The sequence below is a fragment of the Camelus dromedarius genome, chromosome 2, assembly GCF_036321535.1.
Source record: "Camelus dromedarius isolate mCamDro1 chromosome 2, mCamDro1.pat, whole genome shotgun sequence".
In the NCBI taxonomy this organism is placed as follows: Eukaryota; Metazoa; Chordata; class Mammalia; order Artiodactyla; family Camelidae; genus Camelus; species Camelus dromedarius.
The window spans coordinates 98,980,354-99,004,053 of NC_087437.1; the positions used below are offsets into that span (position 1 = coordinate 98,980,354).

The following is a 23,700-nucleotide window of genomic DNA, read 5'->3' on the forward strand; positions in this document are numbered from 1 at the left end:
TTCTGGTAAAATCACATTTAGTCACGATGCCTTCAAATTCAATATATTAAATTTAAATCTAGAATTTAGAATCTACATTCTTAAATGAGGTTGGTTACAAGTTTTGCTTGTGTATGTATGAGCTATTAAGGTAAGGTTAGTTGATAAAAGCATTAGAAAGCTTTTTATCTTTTCCTGTGCTTTTGGAATTGTTTAGTGTGGTATTATGTTAAACCATTCAAAATTGGTGGCAGTTAACCATTTTGATCATTCAACCTAAGTACTTGTTACGTTGATGTTTTGATGAACGTGACTATGTTAAGCTAACGATTTTATTTAGAGCAAGATTTAGTTAAGCTGTCCAAGTTTTGACTATTATTTTTTAACATTTTTCTTTCATTATTTTAAAGATTTTTTGTTTCATTTTCCAAGTTGTTGCATATTTAAAATTGTTGACTTTTAGTTCAGTCAGACACAGTGTTTAGAACAATTGAAACTGTGTTTAGAGAATATGATTTGTGATAGTTTTAGAAATTTATTAAGAATTAAGAAGAAATAACTAAGTACATGAGGTTTTAATGACTATATGAAAAGGATAATATTTTTTGAAAGTTAATATTTATATATGAAATGAACACAGTGTAATTTCAAGATTTCATGTTTTCTTTTTCCTTTATCTCAAATTCTGAGAGATGTTGACTTCTCTATTTTTAATATAATTCATCAAATTCTCTTTGTATTTCTAATGGATCTAATTCAAACGTGTGTGTTTTTTGCTGGTCTTTTAGTAAAATTTTATCACCTGCATATACTGTGATATAGTTAACCTTTAATTGCCATCTGACTTCCCATTTAAAGAGTCTTTTCTGTTCTTTTAATTTTAAACAAATATATATAAACACATATTTTTCTCATAGTATAAAAAATTAATAATAGTTTTCCCTCCATTCCCTCTGTCCTAAATAAGAAAGACTGTTTATCATAACTTTACTTAAGATTCTTGATTTTGCTGGAATAATATAGAATTATAAACTTAAATGGTGTCATTTTAAATTTCTTAAGGCATTTCTTACATCAAAAATATTACTTAATTGTGTTACACTAATTAACTTTTTAAAAAATAGGTATTTAGGTGTTTAATTTTAACTATGTGTTTTTTTTGGTGTAGTGTAATGTTTGAGGGTTTTTATTTGTTTGGTAGGTAAATTGTTAACCCTGTAAGCTTGTAAGATTTTCTATTTGGTTTTAGAATCCAGAAATTTCATGTGTGTGTGTGTTTGTGTGTGTGTATTTTTAACAATCCTGGCAAGGGTTTTGGTCGAAAACTCTAAGGAAAATGGTATATATTTAAGAATTATTACTTTTATTCTATTACTTTTTTCTTCCTTGTTCTGAATCTACATTATTTGAATATTAGATAGCATTTATCTCTCTTCCTTGCTTCAAATTTTATAATTTTTTCCTCTCCCTTTTTTTCTATGTGCTAGGAATAACTTTTTACTTTGATTGTCTAAATCAAATTACTATTTTTGTAATATCAATTCTATGTTTACTACCTCCATAGGTAGTCAGATATTTTTTGGAGGGGGTTGTTTTAATAATGTATACACTAGTTGGTTCTGCAGTGTACAGAATCTAATTAATCATAAACAGTTTTTGCAAATGTTTTCATTTTTTTATGAAATTGCTTATTAATTTTTAATGGTAAGCACACATTGAACCCAGTATTTACAACAAAGGCTAGAACTTTGAAAGTAATCTGTATCTAACTTTATAGTTGTCTCATCCCATGCTTTTATTTTCATTTGAGACTGATCATCTTGAATCCTGTGTTCTTTCTCTCTTTGATTTCCTTTTTTGCCACCTGTCTGAATTCCTGAAGATATGTATTTTTAATTTTAGTCTTTTTAACTTTAGGGACTTTTTTCCCCATTTGATATATGGATGATATTCATCTATATTTCCTACTAAGTGTTTTAAAGTTATGTTTGCAACATCTAGACCTTATACCATCTGCACTTAATTTTTGTACCTGGTATCAGGTAGGGATCCAATTTAATTTTTACTCTATATATGATTTTTTATTGTATTTAATCTTAACATTATTGAAAAGTTAATGCTCTCCTCAACTGAACTTACCTACCATCTCTGTCATATATAAAAGCTTTATAGAAAATTCTCTTCTTTCCCCCTTGTGCTGTTTTGTTCCATCATTCATTTTGTGAATGCTGTCCTGTCTTCATTGCTGTGGCTTCATAATAATCTCTAATACTGAAAAAATAAGTTTACTTTTCTTCTTCCAAGGTGTCATGGTACTTTATCATCCTTAGACAATTTAGAGTAACTTTACCAAGTTCTCTGGAAAATCTTGTTTGAGATTTTTAGTAATTTTATTGAATCTATAGACCAATTTGGGGTCATTAACATATTTATGATACTGACTCTTTCTATCCATGAACAGAGTATACGTATACTTTTATTAGGTCTTCTTTAGAATTTCTTCCTCAGTTTATAATTTTAACAGTATAATTCTTACACATTGTTTGTCCTGCATAGTATATATCTTCAGATAGCAATAACATGTGGTTTTTTAAAATACTTTGTTACTGATGTGTACAAATGCAGCTGGCTTTGTATATTATTTTTATACCCACCAAAACTTTGCTAAACTTTAATACTTTTTCAGAGATCACATCATAAGTAAATCATGACAGTTTTAATTTTTTATTTCCAGTTTTTATCATTCTAATTCATTTTTTCTTTTACAGGGTAAAATGTATAATAAATGTTGATTAGAAGTGATGATAGTGGATGTTTTGTTTTATTGCTGATTTTAAAGGACAGTTTCCTACTTTGGTACCTGATGCACTTCTAAAGAATTTCTCTTGAGCAAATACATAGTAGTGGAATTGTTATAAGATATTGCTAAATAGTTATTCAAAGTGGTTGTACCATTTTACATTCCCGTCAACAATGTATGAGAGTTCCATTTGGTCTACATTTTTGTCAACACTTGGTATTGTAAACTTTTATGTTTTAACCATTTTAGTGAGTATGTAGTGGTACCTCATTGTAGTGTTACTTTGTATTTCCCTAATGACTAATGGTTCTGAATATCTTTTCATGTGTTTATTGGCCAGTTTTGAATGATTTTTAAGCATTGTTTCTCATATTTTATTCAGTTTTACATTCTCATCGGATCAGCAATAACCATAGCTACTTATTCTCCCAAGTCTGAAAATAGCAAAAAAGTTAAAAATGTTGTTAGAGGTAAAACCTTGAGGAGCAAGTACTGACCTGCTTACAAAACAAAATGAAATTGCACAATTTTTCCTTTATTTTATATATTTAAACTAATACTTCATAAAAAGGTTTCACTGCTGAAAATGAAAAGCCTTTTCTTCTTCGTACCTCAAACTCATATTAATTTCTTTAATAGTTAATCGCACACATGAGTGTGCAAATTATTTTGTGTGTGCAAGATTTAATTAAAAAATGAAGAAAAGTGGGAATGGCTGGCTGCTTTCAGCATTTTCCATGTTGTGAAGGGTTTACCATGATTATCTGGGATGTGGTTCTAAGCTGTTAGTGGAACAAATACAAAATGCTATCCTTCTCCCGAGCCCCAAGGTGATAAATCCAGGTTATAAGCCACAGTCCTCAGTCAGCTCCCTTGCTCATCCCTGTGGGCTAGTGAGCTGTCAGTGCTGTGATCCCGGCAGCTTGTGTCCTGGTGGCTTGCCCTCTCTCCAAGTGACCCGCCCGGGCCCTGACCCCACAGTGCACTCAGCAGGCAGAGCTAGCTAATCTTTATGATGTGTATTTTGTTCCACAAGGTACATTCTTTCGTAATGTAGTTGGCTTGGAAGTTTGGAGAGAACTTGGGGGACCAGTGGTGGGGTGGGATGAACTGTGGAGCAGAGAAAGACATTTCTTAGAGTTTTTGGTCCATGTGGAAACAAGAAAGAAGAGGAACTTGTTTTAAACTGGAAACTTCTTATTTGTTGGGGTTTTGTGGGTGTCGTTCAGCCTGGAAGTGGGTTGTGAGGGGTGAGTGGCACCAGGTTTGAGGGCAGGATTGGCTGCAGAGCTGAGGGCTAGATCCTTAGTGAAGAGGAAGGATGTAGGGGAGGAGTGTGGAGAGAGGGACCAGGAATGAGGAAACATTAGTGGCCAGAATCTGTTGCTGTGGTAACACTAATGTGAGATCTAACCATACACTCAGATTTATGTGTCATCATCCATGCCAGAATACACGCAAATTTAAATGTTGCATTTCTTTGAAATGGAGCTACAGAAACAGACTTGGGCTGGAGGTGTGGGGCTTGCTGTGTCCTCCACTGAGACCTCTGAGCTGCTCTTGGTACGTCAGTAAGAGGGCCCCTGAAGTCTTCCCATGAGGCCTTTGGGGCAGGGCAGGGCCAAGGAAGAAGATTGAAAGGAAATTAGCAGCAGTCCACTGCCTCAGGTTTAAAATGACCAGTCTTTGGAGGGAAGGAGCAGCTCTCTGCACAGACCTCCTGGGGTTATGGACACCCTGTACAGTTTCTCAGAACTGACTTCTGGACTTCGTCCTCACTGGGCCTGGGGCTTCAAGTCAGTAATAAGATTGCGGAACGAACAGAACTGACAGTATTGCCGTCCTTGCTAGTGGCATCAGAGGAAGGCTACCAGTGCATGTGGGTGTGTGAGGCCGCGATGGGATAGAGAAAGCATGTGAGATGGCCGAGGTCAGCTCTGTGGTTTCTGTGGTGGTCACTGGGTGGTAGGGCAGCCAGGCTTCTGGGGACGGGGAGATCAGAGCAACCCACACAGGGCATGGGGTCCTGTGCCAGGTGTGGTCCTAGAGCCCTGTGAACATTTGTGTTACTTTGGTGTTGCCATTAGCTTACTTTTTGTCATTGGGTTGGCTCGGGCAAGTTCTGTCCTCAGGGTGTGCAGTTTTTGGATGGAAGGTGTGCCTTCTATGCATTCTCTGCTGGTGGTGATCAGGGACCCTTCTTACCCCTTGCAGTTCTAGCAGAGCAGGTGTTCTCTGGGTTTAATGAAAGGGGGGGAGCTGACTGACAGTGCCTCTGTTCTTCCTCTTCCTCCTGTCTTACAAGGGGAGGACTTCTGTGGGGGTGAGGGTTATGAGGCTGCGGGGCCGCTGGGAACCCGCTGCCTCCACCTTTTCCTTTACTGCGCATTTTTATGTCTTCTATAGATACTCTATGTCTTGCTATTGAGTTGTTCTGAATGTCTTTTATTATATGTATATTTTTTCTCTCAGGGTGTGGCTTGTCTTTCATTTTTTCTGATCAGTTTCTTTGAAGTCAAAGTAGTTTAACATGGGTGAAATTCATTGTACTACTTTTTCTTTTACAATTAGTGCTTTATCCTAATTTTTTTGAACCTTAGTTCACATTATTTTGCCTCCTATGTTTACTTTTAATATGTTTTATTATTTTAGCTATTATATTTAGGGTTATGATCCATTTGAAGTTTGTTTTTGTGTGTGCTCTGGGGTGTAAGTTCAAGATTTATATGAAATAAGTGAACCTAATGTTGTAGTTTGTTTATACTTTATGGTTACACCAGAAATTAATCATTCTGCTGTTGATGACCTAATTGGTTATCTTTTTATATATTTATGGACTATTGAGTTTTTTTTCCTGTGAAATTCACATTTGTTTCTGTTGTGTTTTTTCTTTTGGGTTGTTTTTCCTTTTTCTTTTTGATTTGAAGGAGTTCTTTATAGTCCAGATACTACCATTTTTTTCCCCACTTAACGTATTTTGCAAATATCTTTTCCTGTTTTCAGGGTGTCTTTTTATTCCCTTTGTGTTGCTTTTTTCATGAAAAGGAGTCCATTTTAATTTAGTCTCATAAATAATTAGCTTTCTTTATTATTTGATCTTTCATACCTGTGTCATAAAGATGTTCTCTTTTATTGCTCTGTAATCTTTTTCTTCTTTCCCTGTTGGCATTTAAGTCTTATTCCACTTCAGTTTGAATTTTGTGTATTGTTTGAGTATGTGTCCAAATTCATTTTTCTCCTCTGGAGAACCAGCAACTTTATTGAAAAGTTTTTCCTTCCTATTAATACTCCACTTGATAGTATTTTTTATCCTTAAGTGGAGAGTTGTTTTAAAGGAAAACAGGTTTCAGGGACAATCTCTTGAACTAAAGTATTTTTATTGTAGTTTTACTCAAGCTTGCATAAATATAATCTAGGCATATATTTATTATGTCCTATTGTATAGCTTTTATGCACTAAAACCAACTGATAACTTGGATGTAACCAAAACTAGAAAACTAGAATAACGAGGTTAACATAATCTGACAGATGGTAGTGTTTTACAGAAGCTACTTGGCAATTGCAGCTTCGACCAAGGAAATTAATACATGTGTATCAGGATATTCTTGTAATACGTTATCATTAAACATTCGAAATAGATTTTATTGCTGTTGTCATCTACATCCATCTGTGACCCTGGCACTTACTTGATAAACATTGTCTTAGAGCAGTGTTCTCAGCTTTTTTGTTGTAACGTTTTCACAGATATGCCTCCAAGTTTGATTCATAGTTTAAATTTTTTTTAAACTATAGCTCAGGTTTGTATTGTAATTATTCCAATACCTCTTAAGCAGAATGTTGAACTGAACAGGTTGTGTGATTTAGTGTAGAGTGGAACACACTTGCTGTGACTAAGAGGTAACAACTATAGCTTACTTTTAAGTTAGTGCCAAATAAATATTATTTATTGGAACTTGTATTTTGCCTGTGAACATGTCTTAGTGCCTGGATGAGCAAGAGGGTGACATACTGCCGTGCAGTGTGATAGCTGCTTTTGCAGACACCATGGGACAGAATTATTGTACTGCAGTAATAATTGTATTGTAATTATTGCTCCTTCCCTTAGGAGTTGCTGAACATCACTGTGAAAATTTTAAACCTTTTCAAGTGTGCTGCCAAAAATATTTAGTATTTGAACACATACGACAGACACAAAGAAGTTGAGGATTGGTAGGTAAAAAGATAGGAGCAAGTAGGCCTAGCTCTGAGGCAAGATTTTTGTGAGCTTGTCAGCTTTTATGTGAACTTTCAGTACATATATTTAAACTTTACATTTGAACTCTACAGCATGGTAAAATTTGGCTGCTAATGCAATATACTGTGTGTCTGCTGAACTATGGGAGTTTTTTAAAGTTTTGTCTTTGGTTTTCTGCTTTCTTCTTTTCAAGCTTTGAGAGATTATGTAGTTTCTGAGTCATGTATGTTCATTACTAACAAGTTTGTATTTTCAAAATAAATTTAATTTTATACCCTCACATAAACTCTTGTTTTAGGTTTTCAATTATCGTGTACATTTCTGCTTAGATATGCAGTTATCTCTCATTATTATATCCATCCATTTGTATTCTTTCTTTATTTTAAGCAGATTGAGAAATAAAACACCCTAGAAAAGCTTATAGTTTGGTTGTAGTGGGAGCCAGAAATTCATGTATTATATTAGAAGTTTAATGAAATATTTATAGGATATATTGGTAGGCCCAAGAGAGGCTCTAAGAAGAACAGGAAAGGCCTCATGGAGGAGATAATGTCGAGGGTGTGTAGGGAGACTGAATATGTGATTCTAGGCAAAGAGAAGTCCATTAATGAGGATAAAGAAACAAAAGAATTCAGTGCCTTCTTTTACCTACAGGTAGCTGCATGTGGCTAGCTGTGGTATAACAGAATGAAAATATTTAGTCTTTTCCCCTGGTTTCTGCTACGTGAATTTACTGTCTTTTGTATGCTAATGAGATAACTCCTGGTTGGGGAACTAGATAGCTTCAGGATGGGGGCTGTGCCTCAGAAAAACCAACCATTATGATTAGAGAGTCAGAACTTCCAGCCCACTCCCCAATTCCCAGAGGGGAGAGGGGCTAGGGATTGAGTTCGGTCGCCAGTAGCCAATGATACTATGCCTACATAATGAAATCTCTGGTGCTTTATATACTTTTAATAAATGGTAAGTAAATGGTAGTTCCAGGATAGAACTTACCATTTATGGTTAGTTTTCCCCCTCCTAATTGTTTCTGAGACTTATTCTATTAAAAATACAGAACCTGAAAAAGAATATATATAGTGTGTGTATATATAACTGAATCATTTTGCTTTATTCCTGGTACATTGTAAATCAACTGTTTTTCAATTAAAAATATAAAAAATACAAAATTTCATTAATGTATTATTAGAATACAAAAATTGCTTTTAAGGAAGTTGTGTAAGTAAGGGTCCAGTTAGGACCCAGAAACCAGATAATTATTTGAACAGGGAGAGTTTAGTACAAAGACGTGTTGATTAGTAATAGGTGACTGGCTACTAAAGGTTAAAGAGTAAAGGAAGGAATAAATTTAGAAGAGGTCTTCCCAATCTCCAAGATAGAGATTCAGATCTTACTGGTGAGATTATGATTGGAGCCCATTGGATGGAGGACAAGTTTTCTGAGGTGCTGGAGGCTGGATGCTTCTGTGGATGGCTCTTTTATTGGTCTGGGAAAGTGCTATAGAGCACGTGCTGTATTAAGCCATAGAAGAATGGAGTTTCTAATAGTAGGGTAGATTATGTATGTAATTCTTACGACCAAAAATTGTATTTGTTTTAAGGAATTGTTTGTGACACATACAGCTGCTAAGAATTATGTAGTATTCTAGTTTGAAAGTCCTAATTAGAGCATGCTTATTTTGTTTTATTAATATAAAGGATTTTATTTTTGGACTGAAAGTTAATTATGAAAATTTAAGTACAGAAACTGAGCGATTCACACAGATTGAATCGGACAGGAGAGATATATTAGGAATCAGCCAGATTATTAGCATCAAAAACAAGTTAGATATTTTATTTAATCTGCAGACATCACAGTTCAAGGATGTGATTTGATACACAAAAATTTTGTTTACCCATATGTTTTTCAGAATATAGGCATTCTAATTTAAAAACACTGTTCCAAAAGATTTTGCAAGTTGAGTTCTTGGAACTCTAAATGCACGTTCCCATAGAAACCATGGTATTAGGTTCTTATTTGGCCTAGAAATGTATTTAACTCTGTGTGAATTTAGCTTATAGTGCTGTGGAACAGTATTTTTGGGGAAAATTGCATTTAGAGTTTCTACTTATGATGCATGTCTTTTATCTGCCAGTTAATAGGGCTGGAGGATTCTGTCAGGGGCACGGACATCATGCAGCTCTTAGATTGGTTGAAGGGTTGGAGTGGCAGGTAGACATAGGAACTCTGACGTGACAACGGTTAGAAACAAATATTTGTTGAGGACCAACAAAGTATCTCATTTCTTTACTTTCTTCGTACTCTTTTTTTCCTTGAATTACATAATGCTTAAGATTGTAGCTCTGGGATGCTATAGAAAGTTAGGAAAAGACTTTTTAAATTCAGAGTTTCTGCCATTTCTAGGCCTCAGTGTAAATAGTGAAGAATTAATAAAGCATATTTTTAGGTGTATACACCCATAGAGGTATATGGTTAATTTATTTTAATACTAAAGTGCTGTTAATTCAGAAATTGAGATAAACCTTGACTGTGTGGCAGTAGAAAGTACAGGATACCTCAGCTATTCATGATATTAATGTATAGATTACTTGCCATTGGGAATTTCAACAGTATTGTACTATACATTCCCCTTCAGGCAGGGTTGACAGGACCAGAACTAGGAAATGAAGCCTTCTGTGAAATTCTAGTTGGAATGTAGGAGAGTGTGGAAAGTTTGCCAGTAAGTGGGCATGGTTTATGCATGCTTCTTGTTCCTATATCCAGTAATTAATTGGTACCTCTCTCCTATGGGTGAGTTTAAGCCCTGTGATCTGACTTATTCCAGTTCACCTCTGCAAACTGTTACATTCATTTATTCAGTCAGTATTTATTGAGTGCCTACCATGTGCCAGATACTGTCCTAGTTAGTTACCAGGAACACAGTGATGAGCAAATAGGCTGTACTGTCTTTGGATTTAGAACCTGGTGATAACCATAGTACATTATTGCAATCTGTGATAAGTGTCAGGGGAGTCTCCAACCTGAAGAAAAAGCAACTATATATACCCAGACCTTTGAATTAGGAAGCAGAATAGTATTATGTAGACCCCGAATGAAAGAAGGAAGAGGAGAAAGGGCAGAAGTAGTTCGAGGTGAAGCTGGAGATGGCTGTGGCGTGCAGAGGGCCCTTTAAGCTGTGAGAAGGCTGTACTGTGGGAAAATTCCTCAGAGAGATCGTAGGATGTTACATATGAACGGAAATGAAAGGTCATCGTGTTGTCCCCCTTAAAATTATGCATAAAAATAAAAAAGACTCGTGAAATAAACTTCTTTTTCCCCTTAGATAGCTGATTAGAGGGGCAAATTTGGTCCTTACAAAATGTTCCGTGAAGGTTATTGTGTACTTGAAATTACCTGTCAGTGAAGTTTGGGAACTTCTTGTGGTAAGAGGTAACATGAACTAGGGCAGTTTAGTGTTATTAGGTAGATGGAGAAAGTATTTGTTAAAAAAAAAAAAAGATGTAATATGGTTATGTACGTTAAAGGAAATAGTATAATTCATTTTTTCATTGATAGGTAATTTTGAAATGCTTACCATTTGATACCTAGCAATGCTTTGGGGCATGTGATTCTGAAGTTAAAGAATGGCTTGGAATTTTCTATCAAATTGTTTTTTCTTCTTAGAGATTTTGAAAGTCTTTTTAGAGGTTATTTTAAGAGTTGATGCTTTTTTCTCCTGAAGATGGGTACCTTTTTCTGTCTCTCTCTTGCACAAAAATAAATTTTATTTATATTTAGAAATTCAGTCAGACGAACCAAGGATTGATTTATGGGTTGCTCACCCGTTGGCACGGAAAGCTTTCCTGCTTTGCAGTCATCAGTGCTCCAGTTTTCTTGTACTGTTATCTAAGTATTTGTTGTCAACAAAGTAATGGATATTTGGGCTGGGTTTTCATTTTCCCCTGAAATCTTTTAATCTTCAAAATCAGATACCATAGAGAAAATGTGGAAGGGACACAGGCTGTGGAATTTGAAAAAGCTGTAGTCATTTCTCTCTCTCTACTGATTAGCCTCTTGGAGCTTCTGTTAGTTATAAAATGAGAGTAACTTTCTAGAGGGTTTGTGTGCACACATATTAAATGAGATTATATAGTAGAAGCACTTAAAACAGTTTGGCATACAGCAAGAACATAATAAGTGCGTATCTTTGTTCCCTGTCTTAAGTCATTGACCCTTTTCTTTTTTTTTTTTTTCTGTATTTTCAAGAAGTTATTTCAATGTTAAATATGCTGTAGTCTTATTTAAACAGATTTAAAACAGATCCAACATTGTGTAGGGTCAACAGAGGAGGGAAAGAATTTCTGTGAAGCCCTCTGATCCTTACTTTATAGTGAAATGACTGATGCCTTCTCCCTGAAGGGCATAATGCCAGATTTGGCACGTAGTAGGCACTTAAGGATGTCAGTCATCACTATCACTCAGTAAAAATAACATTGAGGGAGGAATCTGAAGGCCTGTAGGTAGTCTTGGCTTGTTTGCTTATTGATTTTTGTGGTGTTAGCAAGCCATTGATTGTGTCTTGCTCTTCTTGGTTCAGCAGTGTGAACAGGTTACTCCCATCTCCTTATCCTGTAGTGGATAAGGAATCCATACAGGGAAGACCTCAGAGCTCAGAAAAAGAGCTCTAGAGATGGTGGTGGGTTAGATCCACCTTAGACCCAAAATCACAAGTCAAGAAGGAAAGAACCATTACAGACATTTTTAGTTAAGGGTCAGGATGTATCATGGACTAGAAGTTTGTTAAATAGGAAGGTGCAAACATTGAAAGAAGACTGGGGTCTTAAATACAACAGAAATAGCAGTAATAAAAGCATATAGTTGTAGGAAATGAAGGTACAGATTTTCAAAGACAGGAGAAGCACAGTTGGAAGATGTCAGTAACAAAGGGGAAAACTTGACAAGTGAGGTGGCTTCTCTGCCATGAACTTAGAAATTTTTTCATAGTTCACCTTTTGTGATCTCACCTTCATTTCTTGGTAACTTAGTTAAGAAAATTCTTTCACCTTTTCTCTTTCCCACTCAGTCTTCTCCTCCACCCTAATCCTTTTCTCTTCATTGTTTCATTTTCAGTCAAAATTCATGAGGTCAAGAACCGTGCTAGAGATGCACCTGAATTATTTCGCTAGGATATTTAGCTGATTTTATTGTGAAAGATGAAAAAAAAAAACCAAATGATAACAAAGTTTTAGACATTGCTTCTATTCACAAAATACTGAGTATTCTTATTGTACTCAGTAGCAGTCAGCTATAGCAGACCACACCAAAAGTTAGTGGCATATCAGAATATTATCATCATGTTCACAGATTTGCAGATTGATTGAGGTGGCCTCTTCTCCTGTGCCTCATTCTTCTGAGGCAAGTGGACTACCTGGGTCATGTTCTTCTTAAGAAAGTTGCTGAAGTTCAAGAGGGCAGAGCCCAACCATGCAAGCACATTTCATGTCTGCTTGCCTGCTGCCTACTAATATGCCATTGGTAAATGCATGTCACATGGCTAAGCCGATCATCAGTGCAACAAGGAAATATATTGTTTCTCTAGTGGGAGAAAGTGAGAAGTGGCAAAGGGTATGCATACAGAGGTGGGAAAAGAATTGGGAGTCTAACACAGGCTGTCATCTTTCTTGGGTTTTACATTCTTTTTTACATTTTATCTTGTAGTCATTAACATATATATACTATTTTGTATTTCACCACTTTAACTTAATATGATTTTGTAAAGATAACTTCTATATAGTTTGTTATTTAAAAATACACAGTTGTTTGCTTAAATCAAACCATGCTTCTAGGTTCATCTGTATCAAAATCATGCGAGATGTTTACTAAAAAGGTAGATCCCTTAACCTTAACCCAGATGCCCGTGGAATCACAATTTCTGGGCATGGGGCTTGGGAATCTTCTTTATTAACCAACTCATCAGGTCATTCTTTTACACATGAATCTTTAGAATGTCTTCCTTAATGGAAGGACATTTGCGTTGTTTCCATTTTTCCAGCATTATAAATAATAGCCAGAAACATTTGTATGAATGACTGATTCCTTTAGGGAATTCAGTAGTCTTTCCCTGATACTTGATTGAATAATTTGCCATTGAGGAAAGTTGTATTCTGTGTAAGGAATGGGCATTGGTGTGCTAGTGCAGTTAATTACAAACAAACATTCAATTAGATGAGAATTTCTGTAAAATTTGTATACGTCTTTAATTTGTAATGCTGGATATTGTGTAAGTTAGTCATTTTCATTGTTAGCTATTGGTAATTTTTAAAGTGAAAGTAGCGAAGTTGACAGGTTTAGAGAGATTTTTTTCTGGTATTTCAACACTGTAAATTTGGAAGTTCAGTTCTTTTATTTAACCACTTTGATTCTTTCCACCATTTTATATGACATTGTTCATATTCTTTATTATATATTTTATTGTTAGTCTCAGTTGTCTCAGCTCTTTAATAAGATTTTTATGGGAATGAAAATCCACTGATGGCATGGCAGATACTGCCAGTGCCTATTCAGTGTACATTCTTTTCTGTTTTCTTAGCAGCAGAATCATGATTTCATTTGCAGAGTAGCTTTTTGCCTAGCTGAAAAATACATTTTCCAACCTCCTTTGCAATCGAGTGACCACATGACATGACTGTTCTGCTCAGTGAGGCTTTAAGTGGAAGTCACTAGATGGGGCTTGCTAAAGAAGGCAGAATCATTTGGCAGACACCTTTTGTCCTTTGCCCTTCCCTTTATCCTATGTGGAGCTTGGACAGGATACTGGAGGTGGAAACATGAAGTGACATTTAATAAATGTCACGTAAGAATGTTTAGTGGGAAAACACATTTCAGCAGATCCTTTTATTCTATTGGTGATTTGTTTTCCAGGTCGTATCCATTGAGCTTTCTTTACTTCATGGTGCTTTCGATTTTGAGGAACTTGTTTTAAGAAATACAGAGATGTAGGGAGGAAGGTGGTTCTTAATTAGGAAAGTGTAGGGAAAGATTTGCTGGTGGAGTCCTAGCCTTCTGCCCCTTTTCCTTTGCAGGAGAATACAGTAGATTGTGTAGACCGACAGCGTGTGAACAGGTCTAGAGCAAATGTAGGCACAGTCGACGCTGTTTAGGCTCTTTTATGACAGGTTGAAGAATGAGGCGGCCTTTTTTTTCCTTGAATAGGACAGGATCCCCCTGATGTAATAAATCCACCTAGTCCCCGACCTGCTGAAAGCATGTTTTTCCCAAACGCCCTAGTGCTTGAATGCTGGCTGACGTAGGGACAGGGAGAGGTGACTTGGGCTGCCTGGATTTCGTTCAGCGCTTCCATGGCCTAGTTACAGTAGCCTGATGGATACCTGTTTTCCTTAGTCTTCTTTGACTTAGCCACCACGCAGATCACTCCTTTTCTTGTTCGGAGGGATGAATTAGGTAGTAAAGAGTGGGCCAGGGACTGTTCAGTGAGGCTTGCTCTTTGGGAGTAATGTAGACGTTCCCTTATGGAAACATGAGAAAGGAATAAGGTTTCCCATAGCATGGTTCATTCTTCACAAAAGAATGAAATTAATTCATTCTTTCTCAAGTTCTTAATTTTTTTTTTCTTTTCACTCTAGTTTATTTTGTGTTTTCTATTTTTTTCCCCAAAGGCCATTTATTTTCTTGTCCTTGTATAATTTCTGATTTCAGAGTCTAACACTTTAGGTTTTTCCCTTCCTCTAGCACCAGCAGACGTTTTTGAATCAGCTGAGAGAAATTACTGGGATTAATGATGCCCAGATACTACAGCAAGCCTTGAAGGTAAGTCCTCTGTTTTATGACAGAAGGTTTCTGTTGCACTCTTATCTCTACTGCCTGCCATATTTGGAAGTTCAGTGTTTTAGTTATGCCAGGTGGTAGTAGTAGAGATACAGGGAAGAACTTTTATAAAGCAAGAGCCTTCCTTAACATAACATACTGCTATAATGAAATGATGCCATGTGTAGCAACATGGATGGACCTAGAGATTATCATGTTAAGTGAAGTCAGACAGAGAAAGACAAATATCATATGATATTACTTATATGTGGAATCAAAATAAAAAAGATACAGATGAACTTCCTTACAAATCGGAAATAGACTCAAACATAGAAAATAAACTATGGTTACCAAAGGGGAAAGGAGTTGGGGGAGGGATAAATTAGGAGTTTGGGATAACATATACACATTACTATATATAGAATAGATAACAGTGACCTACTGTAGAGCACAGGGAACTATATTCAATATCTTGTAATAACCTATAATGGAAAAGAATCTAAAAAAGGGTATATATATATGTATATGTATAACTGAATCATTTTGCTGTACACCTGAAACTAAGAGAACATTGTAAATCACCTATACTTCAATTAAAAAAACCCCAACCTACTGTAATTTTGAGCATGTTAGCTTTCAGCAGCCTAATGTTCCAAGATACCTTGAAGTGAAAGACCTCTCCCCACATGAAACACTTTTCTTTGAAAATGAATGCATGTGAATCCAAGTGCTAATAGCTGGTTTTCTCGAGACATGACTTTAGCTTTTAATTGGAAATGGAGGGTGGAGGGGGGTAGAGGAGGAAGAGGAGGTGGAGGTGGGAGAAGTAGAAATAATAGAGGATCAGAAGCTTACATTTTTTTCCTTCCAAGAAGGAGAAATATAAATTGGCTAAAATTCAGCTTGCACCTTAAGAACATTCAACATCAAACTGTTTGTACATGCATTAAATAAAGTGCATCATTTTTGTTATGTCTTATGAAGTACACTCATTCCACACAGAGGCACCCAGATGAGTCAGATCGCATGGATGTGCACATTGAAAAGGAGCAAGTAAATGAAAGATGTTCAAGAACTACAACTGCATTTTAAGCTTATTTGTATTTAACTAGCTACTAAGGGCTAACAGCAATACAGTATTTTTGCCACTATGGGCTTAGAGCTTCATTTTTTTTGCAAGTTGGCCCATGAGACAACGTTAATTATACCATTTTTGATATAATTGGCTCAAGGCTAAAAACTTCAGTTGTTTCTAGAAATAACTTCTCTTTTGGATGATTGTAATCATAGCTGTCATAACTGTAGTGATAATAACTAGTACTTATCAAGAACTTACAGTACTAAGTGCTGTTCTAAGTACTTATGTGGCTAACTCATCCTCCTCATAACCGTGAGGTGGTATTATTTTCATTTTCTTTTTAAAAGGTAAGGAAACAGGTCAAAGTGGCTTGCTCAAGATCTCATAGCTAGTATGTGCAGGAGCTTGGAATAGAAACCAGGCAAAGTGCCACACAATTTATTTTTACTAGAAGCTTTGCTTCAGCTTTTTTTCCTCATCAGGAAAATGATGAAACAGTACTGTTAGGGGCATTTTAATACATGGTTTATGAAACCACTCTAAGTATTTGGAGAGGAAGCAAAAGTGTCATATTCAATTTTTAGTTTTCTCTTTATTCTGGTAAATATGACTAAATCATTCCATGGTTAATTTCAGAAATGGCCTTTCCTGTTCTGTATCATTATAAGTCTACACTGTTACCTTGTCAGGGCAAATTTGGGCATTTTGCTTTTTTTTTTTTTTTTTTAACTTAGGAAACATGTAGAATATGCTTAGTTAAGAAAACATAAAGAATCAGATTAATTCTTGTCCACATTTCCTTTGGGCTCAGTTGTGGGACTTTTTTGTTTTGTTTTGTTTTGTTTTGTTTTGTTTTTGTTTTTTTAAACTTCTGTTTCAATTACCAGTATCTGGGGAATAAAACAGTGTGCTTAAACCTTCACTGTTGCTCGGTATAAATTTGTAAGGTGTTTAATAATGAGTTGAACCTCGGCGTTACATTGACAAGGAGTCTGCTTTTCAGAGTCACAATGCCATTGATTGATTTTAGCACTTTTATTTTATTTTGAGACTCTATACGTCCAAAATAACTGAGCTTCAAGTTGTGTAAACCCCTGCTTCATTCAGTTTATTATTATTATACGAGGAAGTATAGGGAAAGCACTTAGCACGTTTCTTGGCACGTAGTCAGTGCTCAGTAAATGTTTGCCATTGTTATTGCAAATTATTTTCTTACTGGTTTGCTTATCTAACTGTAGAATATGTTAAACCTGTGTTTTGGATGCTTCATTTAAGAATCATAATGGTTGTAACAGATAACAAAATTTAAAGCAGTCATGCTTTTCAAACAGCACTCTTATTTTTCTCTCACCTCAAAGGCTACTAGGGTTGCGGACTTTGTTCTTCTAGTTGCTCAGCCCTGAAATCTTGGGAATCATCCTGGTCTTTCTCCTTCTATCACTCCCTGTATTTAATATGATAGCAAGTAATGTTGGGCTCTCTGCTTCTGCCCTTTCTCTCCTGTAGTCTGTTCTCAGCACACAGCCAGAGTAGTCCTGTTGTAAGTCATACCATGTCCTGTCTGTTCAAAACTTCCCACTGGCTTCCTGTTACACTTCCTGTGTGTGTTAAAGTTCTGAAGGCCTACACAGTGTTACGGGTTCGGCCTTCTGTTACTAAGATTCTTTATTATTAATACTTGGATTTCCTAATGCTGTTTCAATTCGCGGTCATAGAGCAAGTGTTATATTTATCGTTAACTGTACAGAGAACATAGAAATAACTGGGCAGGTCTCTTTTCATTATTTTGCTGTTTCAAAAACTCCTAGTTTTTTGGCATTTGCTTTCTTCTATTAACTTTAGAATAATTTTGTCTAGGTATATTTTGATGAGAACTGTACACAATTTATATATTTAATTTGGGTGGGATTGTCATCTTGACAGTGTTGAGTATTTCTAGTTCTATCAAGCTTGAGATTATTTTGCTGTTTTCTTATGAGTCTTTCATATTTGCTTGTTAGTTTGCCTCTAGGTAGGCAATCAGCATCCATATTAAAGGGAGCATCCTTTATTATCCCTGTTTGCTGAAGCACTGTTTTAAATATTCAGTGTTCACTCTATTATATGGCAAGTTCCAGAAAACTCTAGTTTGTTCGCTTGTTTAGAAGTCCAAGTTTATGATTAGACTATTGTTAAGCAGATATAAAAGTAATGGAAACCTAAGAAATTAGTCATAGAATTGATTTTTACATTATGTTAGTAGTTTTAATTAGTAGAAATAGGAATTGTTATTGATATAGTATACTTTGTTAACAGTGAATTTAAACAAACTAGGAATCACAGAATAATTTTAAATCTGAAAATGATTTTTCCTATGAAATATTCATTGTTATAGAGAAAATTACGTAAGTCATGTGAGAATGTATAGAGTTATTCCAAAATATTTGATGTTTTGTTCTTGATATTTGAAGGATAGTAATGGAAACTTGGAACTAGCAGTGGCCTTCCTTACTGCGAAGAACGCCAAGACCCCTCAGCAGGAGGAGACAGCTTACTACCAAACAGCACTTCCTGGCAATGATAGATACATCAGTGTGGGAAGTCAAGCAGACACAAGTAAGCTTACTTCTCTTTTTTAATGTTTTAATTAGAATGTAATGAAATTTTTTTCTTGGGGATATATTTTGTTTAAGCAGAGATGAAGGACAAAAAAGGAACTACTTTAACCTTGGTTCTCTTTGGTGTGGTTGAAAGGCGCACATGTTTTTATGCTACTTAACTTAGCTACTATGTATTTTTTTCCAGTTGAGTGAAAGGTTATATTTAGGTTATAAATCCTTTAATAAAGCATTTCATATAGTATTTGTTGTTTTGAAATATGGAACAGTTAAAGGTGTTACTCATTAAGGAAAGAAAAACTTACAGAAATTTAAATGGGCACAGTCATTTGTTTTATAGATTTTAAGTGTTAGTAGAGGCCTTAGTATTATTTTTGAAGGTATTGTTTCTGATTATTGATAGATTTACTGTTTAATAGAATTTTCCTTTCCTCAACTCCAACCCCTCCCCAAAATAAATATCTTTGGAAAAAAGTTTATTACAATGTAACAAAATAAGTAAACACACATATACACACATACATACATATGGAAAATTTTACATGGGACTCTAGTTTTTCTTTGTAATATGAATATTTCATGCTTATATAGCAGTTTTTCAAAATACATTCATTTATCTCTATCTCAATATGGTGTAATAGCTTTATTATATAAAATGTAGATATTTTTATGAATTCTGGATTTGAGAAGTTTGGTTACTAATTTATATTTGAAGAAAATTTCTGATTTTGTTTATAGACTTTCTCAAAGTTAGGAAACTACCAGAAAAACCCATTCACATACATGTTTATAGCTATTGATTGGCATTAGACACTGTTTAATGTTTGTTGAAAAAATATTTTAATTTCAAATAATTTCAGCTGGAGTACTTCTATCTTACACAGATAATAGGTGGTGGGAGAACTTTTACAAATATATCAGACAGACTCAATTCCTATGTTCAAGTTCAAGACAAACTGTGTTTGGCCCCTATCTACATCTCTAACTTCATTTTCTATTGTTTTCCTCCTCTTACTTTATACAGTGATACTACAGAATGGCTTGGAAGTTCTTATTTAGCCAGTGCTGTTTAATGTCTTCTGACTTAACACTTGCTGTTCCTTCTGTCTGGAATCCCCTCTAGCCTTTATCCCCAGTCTAATTTCTTCTGGTGTTGTAAGACTTAGCTCAGGGGATGCTAGCTCTTGAATGTTACCCCTGGCCTCTAGATTGAGCCAGGTGCTTGTCTAACACCCAGACCATACTTCTGTCTTGGCGAATACTGTGTTATTTTGAAATTATATGCTTGTGCCTTTCTTGCTTATCAGACCAGAAACTTAACAAGGCAAGAGACCATCGATAGACCTACCGTTATACTAGGATAGTTCCTCAAGAAGTATTTATTGAGTTATTTTTGATAATATGTGTAAAAAAGCTTTTTCAAAACCAATAAAAAGTCTCAACAGGGTTGAGAAGCTTGTTACAAGAAGTTGGAAAAAAGAGTAGTGTATAATTCCTCTGTTGAGAATTGTAAAAGAAAAGTGTATAATGAAAGTGGTATAAATATAGAGGAGGAACTAGTGTGTGAGATAACATCTCAGATCTTTCAAGGTTCTGAGACATGGGAGGAAAATGAAGTTAGTTAGGTAGAAAAAGGAAAAAAAAAGAATGATTGTGACTGAAGACAGCTGGTTAACGTGAAAGAAACAGGAAATTAACTAAACATGGTTCCATGTTCTAGTTGAAAGGATAGAAAGATTTTAGAATGCTAGCTGTGAACTCTTAATATAGATAGTAGACTTGTGACACGAGATAACGTGTATAGATTTGCAGGGAGAATAAGGATTATCAGACCGTCATAAATGAAGGAAGGTATTTTATTCCTTGTGTGAAAATTAGAAAATTGTTTAAGCCACATGTTAACACCTATTCAAGACTTTTGACAAGGAATAGTGAAAACGTTATGGACAAAAAAAGAGGCTCTAATAGGTGATCTTAGGGAGAAAGCAACCTGGTTTCTGAAGGCATGTTCTTGTTTATCTGTTGATAATTAAAAAAAAAAGTTGTGTGTGTATATGTGTATTTCTTGCAAAATATCCACTGAGTACTTTTATATTGCACTTGAAAGAAATGGTAGAGAAATGGAGTTTCTGGTTTCGACTCATTTGATTGTCTTATAGAACAAATTGCTTGTTGTTGTGGTTTCTTTATTGATAAAATGGGCTATCCTTCTAACCAGGTTGCTAATTCATATTTAAAACTGAATAGTTTGGTTAGTGTGTCTGTCCATAAAGTTGGCTTGAGATTATTGAGAGAAAAAATAAAACTGTTGCAGAAATTATAATGAGGTAATTGTATTATAATAGTATTAGTATCAAACTGGGGAAAAATAGCTAATGAGGTAACAATAGTTCTTTTCCATTTAACAAATTTGTACCATATTTTCTAAAGTTTTAAAAAGTACAACTGCCCTTAGGAAATAGTCTTGATTCAGCACTTAAATTTAGTAGCATCATAATTGTGTTACATGGCGTAAAACTGGGAAAGTAAGTAGATATCATGCATTCAGCAGATTCCTTAAAATACTATGCTATAATTGCTGGGGAGAAATGAAGTCTTTTGTGTAGTTTTAACTCTTGGAGCGACAAATTGTGGGAAGGATAGAAAATAATTGAAATGAATATATATTCAAATGCAGGCCTCTTGGAAAAAATGGTGTAAGTGCTGAAGGAGTGTAGAGTATTGGAGTGATCAGAATGTGAGGAAGTTTTCAAGGGATGGTTCCAGATATAAAACCCTTTTTGAGCATTTTCTCTATTTTGTGTGAAATGCATTTTTACTTGAAAGTTGACCATAGTTGAACTTAATTTTTTCATTATGGCAGGGTTTTTTATTTTTTCAATTTATTCTTTCTCTCTCTCTCTCTCTCTTTTTTTTTTTTTTTTTGAGTATGAAATCTGTTAGAACTAGGGCTAAAGCGTAAACAAAGCCTTGCTGACTTTTAAGTGTCATCTGTTGGCTGTAATGCTTACAAAACATCTGTATTTTGAAATAAAAATCTTTAATGCTAACTAAATACAATTCCTTGTTGTTATAAGCTGAAATTTAACTTATAACTAAAAGTCTTTTAGAAGTACTGAAATACATGTTTTTTAATGACTCGAAAAGTTTAACTTTCAAACTGATACCTCACAGAAGCCACACTTGGGTTTGTGGGGAAATTTTCATCTTTGCATACCTGAGTACATCAGAAGATACAGCAAATTATGTCACTTGATTTGGAGAACACATATTTGTGAACTTTAATGTGAAAGAAGTAATTACAGTTTTAATAGTTGATAGGATAATTATTGGCTTTAGTGTATTTTTTACCTTTCATGTTTTGAGAGAAAAAAAGGAAACATTTCAAGAAAAGCTTGTACTTTTTCATAGTAAGGAATTAGGAAGTATTGCTTTGGTAACATTCCCTAGTGTAATTTAATACTTTGTTAAATTCTGAGAAAAGGCTCAAATCACTTTGTAGTTCTATTAGCAAAAATTGAGGCAACTTTAAAAGTTACTTGGATCTCCCTTCTAGACAGGATGTTGTGGATTCTCGGTTGAATGCCTCCCACCTCCAGCTTAAATGAAAAATAAAATTATTACGTTGGGAGTTTGTAGTTAAAAATGCAAAGGGGATTAGGAAGCAATGCAGGATATTGAGATATAGGAGGACTTTATCAGAAAAGAGATTGTGTGAAGTTTTTGTGTCATGGCAGACTGTTATAGACATGACCATACAAGACTTTTGTCCAATTTGAAATCAAATAGTACTATTCTTTTAGTCATGATCATTAAATTCTTTTAAACTTTATTAAAACAGGAAAAAAACAATATATGCCCACCAGAGCAAGATATGCTACAATTGAGCAATCAAAGTATGCATCAAAAGATAAGAGGGATTTGGGTAGGTAATTTTGACACAGAAAGTAATGCCACATATTGGCTTTAGTTTTAGAGAAATTGGTATAACACATTTGGAGTAAATGTTCAGTAGTTGACCCTTCACAAATTTAGAATAACTATTTTTTAATCCCCCTAAAAAACTTGAATTACTTGGTAAGGATTGCATAGAAAGTGAGCAAAATGTCCTAGAACTTTAAGTCTTTGTTACATTGCCTGGCTAGCTTAAAAGTGATTTAAGGTACAACTGATAAATAGATTCCGTTCTAGTGCTCTCATCCCTGCTGAGAGCAAATCACTTATGTTAAGCAGTTTGGGATTTTATTAATTGAACACTGATGTTTTTCCCATTCACCAAATTTGTTAAATAAGTAACTGCACATAGAAAAAATAATAATGAAATGGAAGTTAAATCTTTCTGTAGAGGTTTCTAATACATAAAACTATTTTAATGATGCACCAAAAGTCAGTGTTAAGCTTAGAAATGAGGTGCTGCAATGATATGAAAGTTACCTGTAACTGATTGGGTGCAATTAGATTTGCATTCTATATTAGACGTACACTGTAGAATTACTTGTATAACTGAATTCTCTTTAATTTTAGGGCAGAATGATAGCCATGGTACTTTTTTGTTGACAAACATAGGATGTTAACTTTATTTATTTATTTTTTTTCTCAATCCAAGTTGGAAAACACAGTAAAATAGATGACAGAACTCAGGAATGACTCCTTTACTAGCACTTTCCTTACTAGTGCTGCCATAATAAATTTAGCAGCTTTTATTAAAAACAGAGCAAGACCTATTCGAGCTGAGCTGTTCAGTACAGTTGCCAATATTTACATGTGGCAACTTAAATTTAAATATAAATTAAAATTAAATAATAATACTGAAACTCAATTTTCCTCTTGCTGTAAATACATTTTAAGTGCTCGATATTAGTCACATGTGACTAGTGGCCACTGTATTGGACAGTGCGGGTAATAGATTTCCATCATCACAGGAAGTTCTGTTGGATGTCACTGTTTTAGAGAATCTGAGTTCAGCAGTGAGAAGATTGGGAAAGTAGGAAGATCTTGAATGAGCTGACTGAGGCTGGGGAGAATGGGAGAATGGGGTGGGCAACACAATTTACATTGCTTATGTCTTTTTACTTTTAAGTATTCTTTTAACATGATACCTTATGCTATTTGTCCTTTTACCAGATAAAAAATTAGATGGATAAAGTATATATTCTCAAGTATTCTGCTAGTGCCACTGTGGAGATGACTCATTCCTTTTTGTTTCTAT

General features: G+C 34.9%; 1 protein-coding gene across 2 annotated transcripts in view; it reads left to right on the forward strand.

Moving 5' to 3' along the window:
• Positions 1-23,700, forward strand: part of USP25 (ubiquitin specific peptidase 25) — a 127,596-nt gene that overhangs the window by 4,442 nt on the left and 99,454 nt on the right. For both annotated transcript variants that reach the window (XM_031457920.2, XM_031457941.2), the window contains exons 2-3: positions 14,742-14,819; positions 18,345-18,489. In XM_031457920.2, the coding sequence (XP_031313780.2) occupies positions 14,742-14,819; positions 18,345-18,489 (223 nt within the window). The remainder of the gene's footprint in view (positions 1-14,741; positions 14,820-18,344; positions 18,490-23,700) is intronic.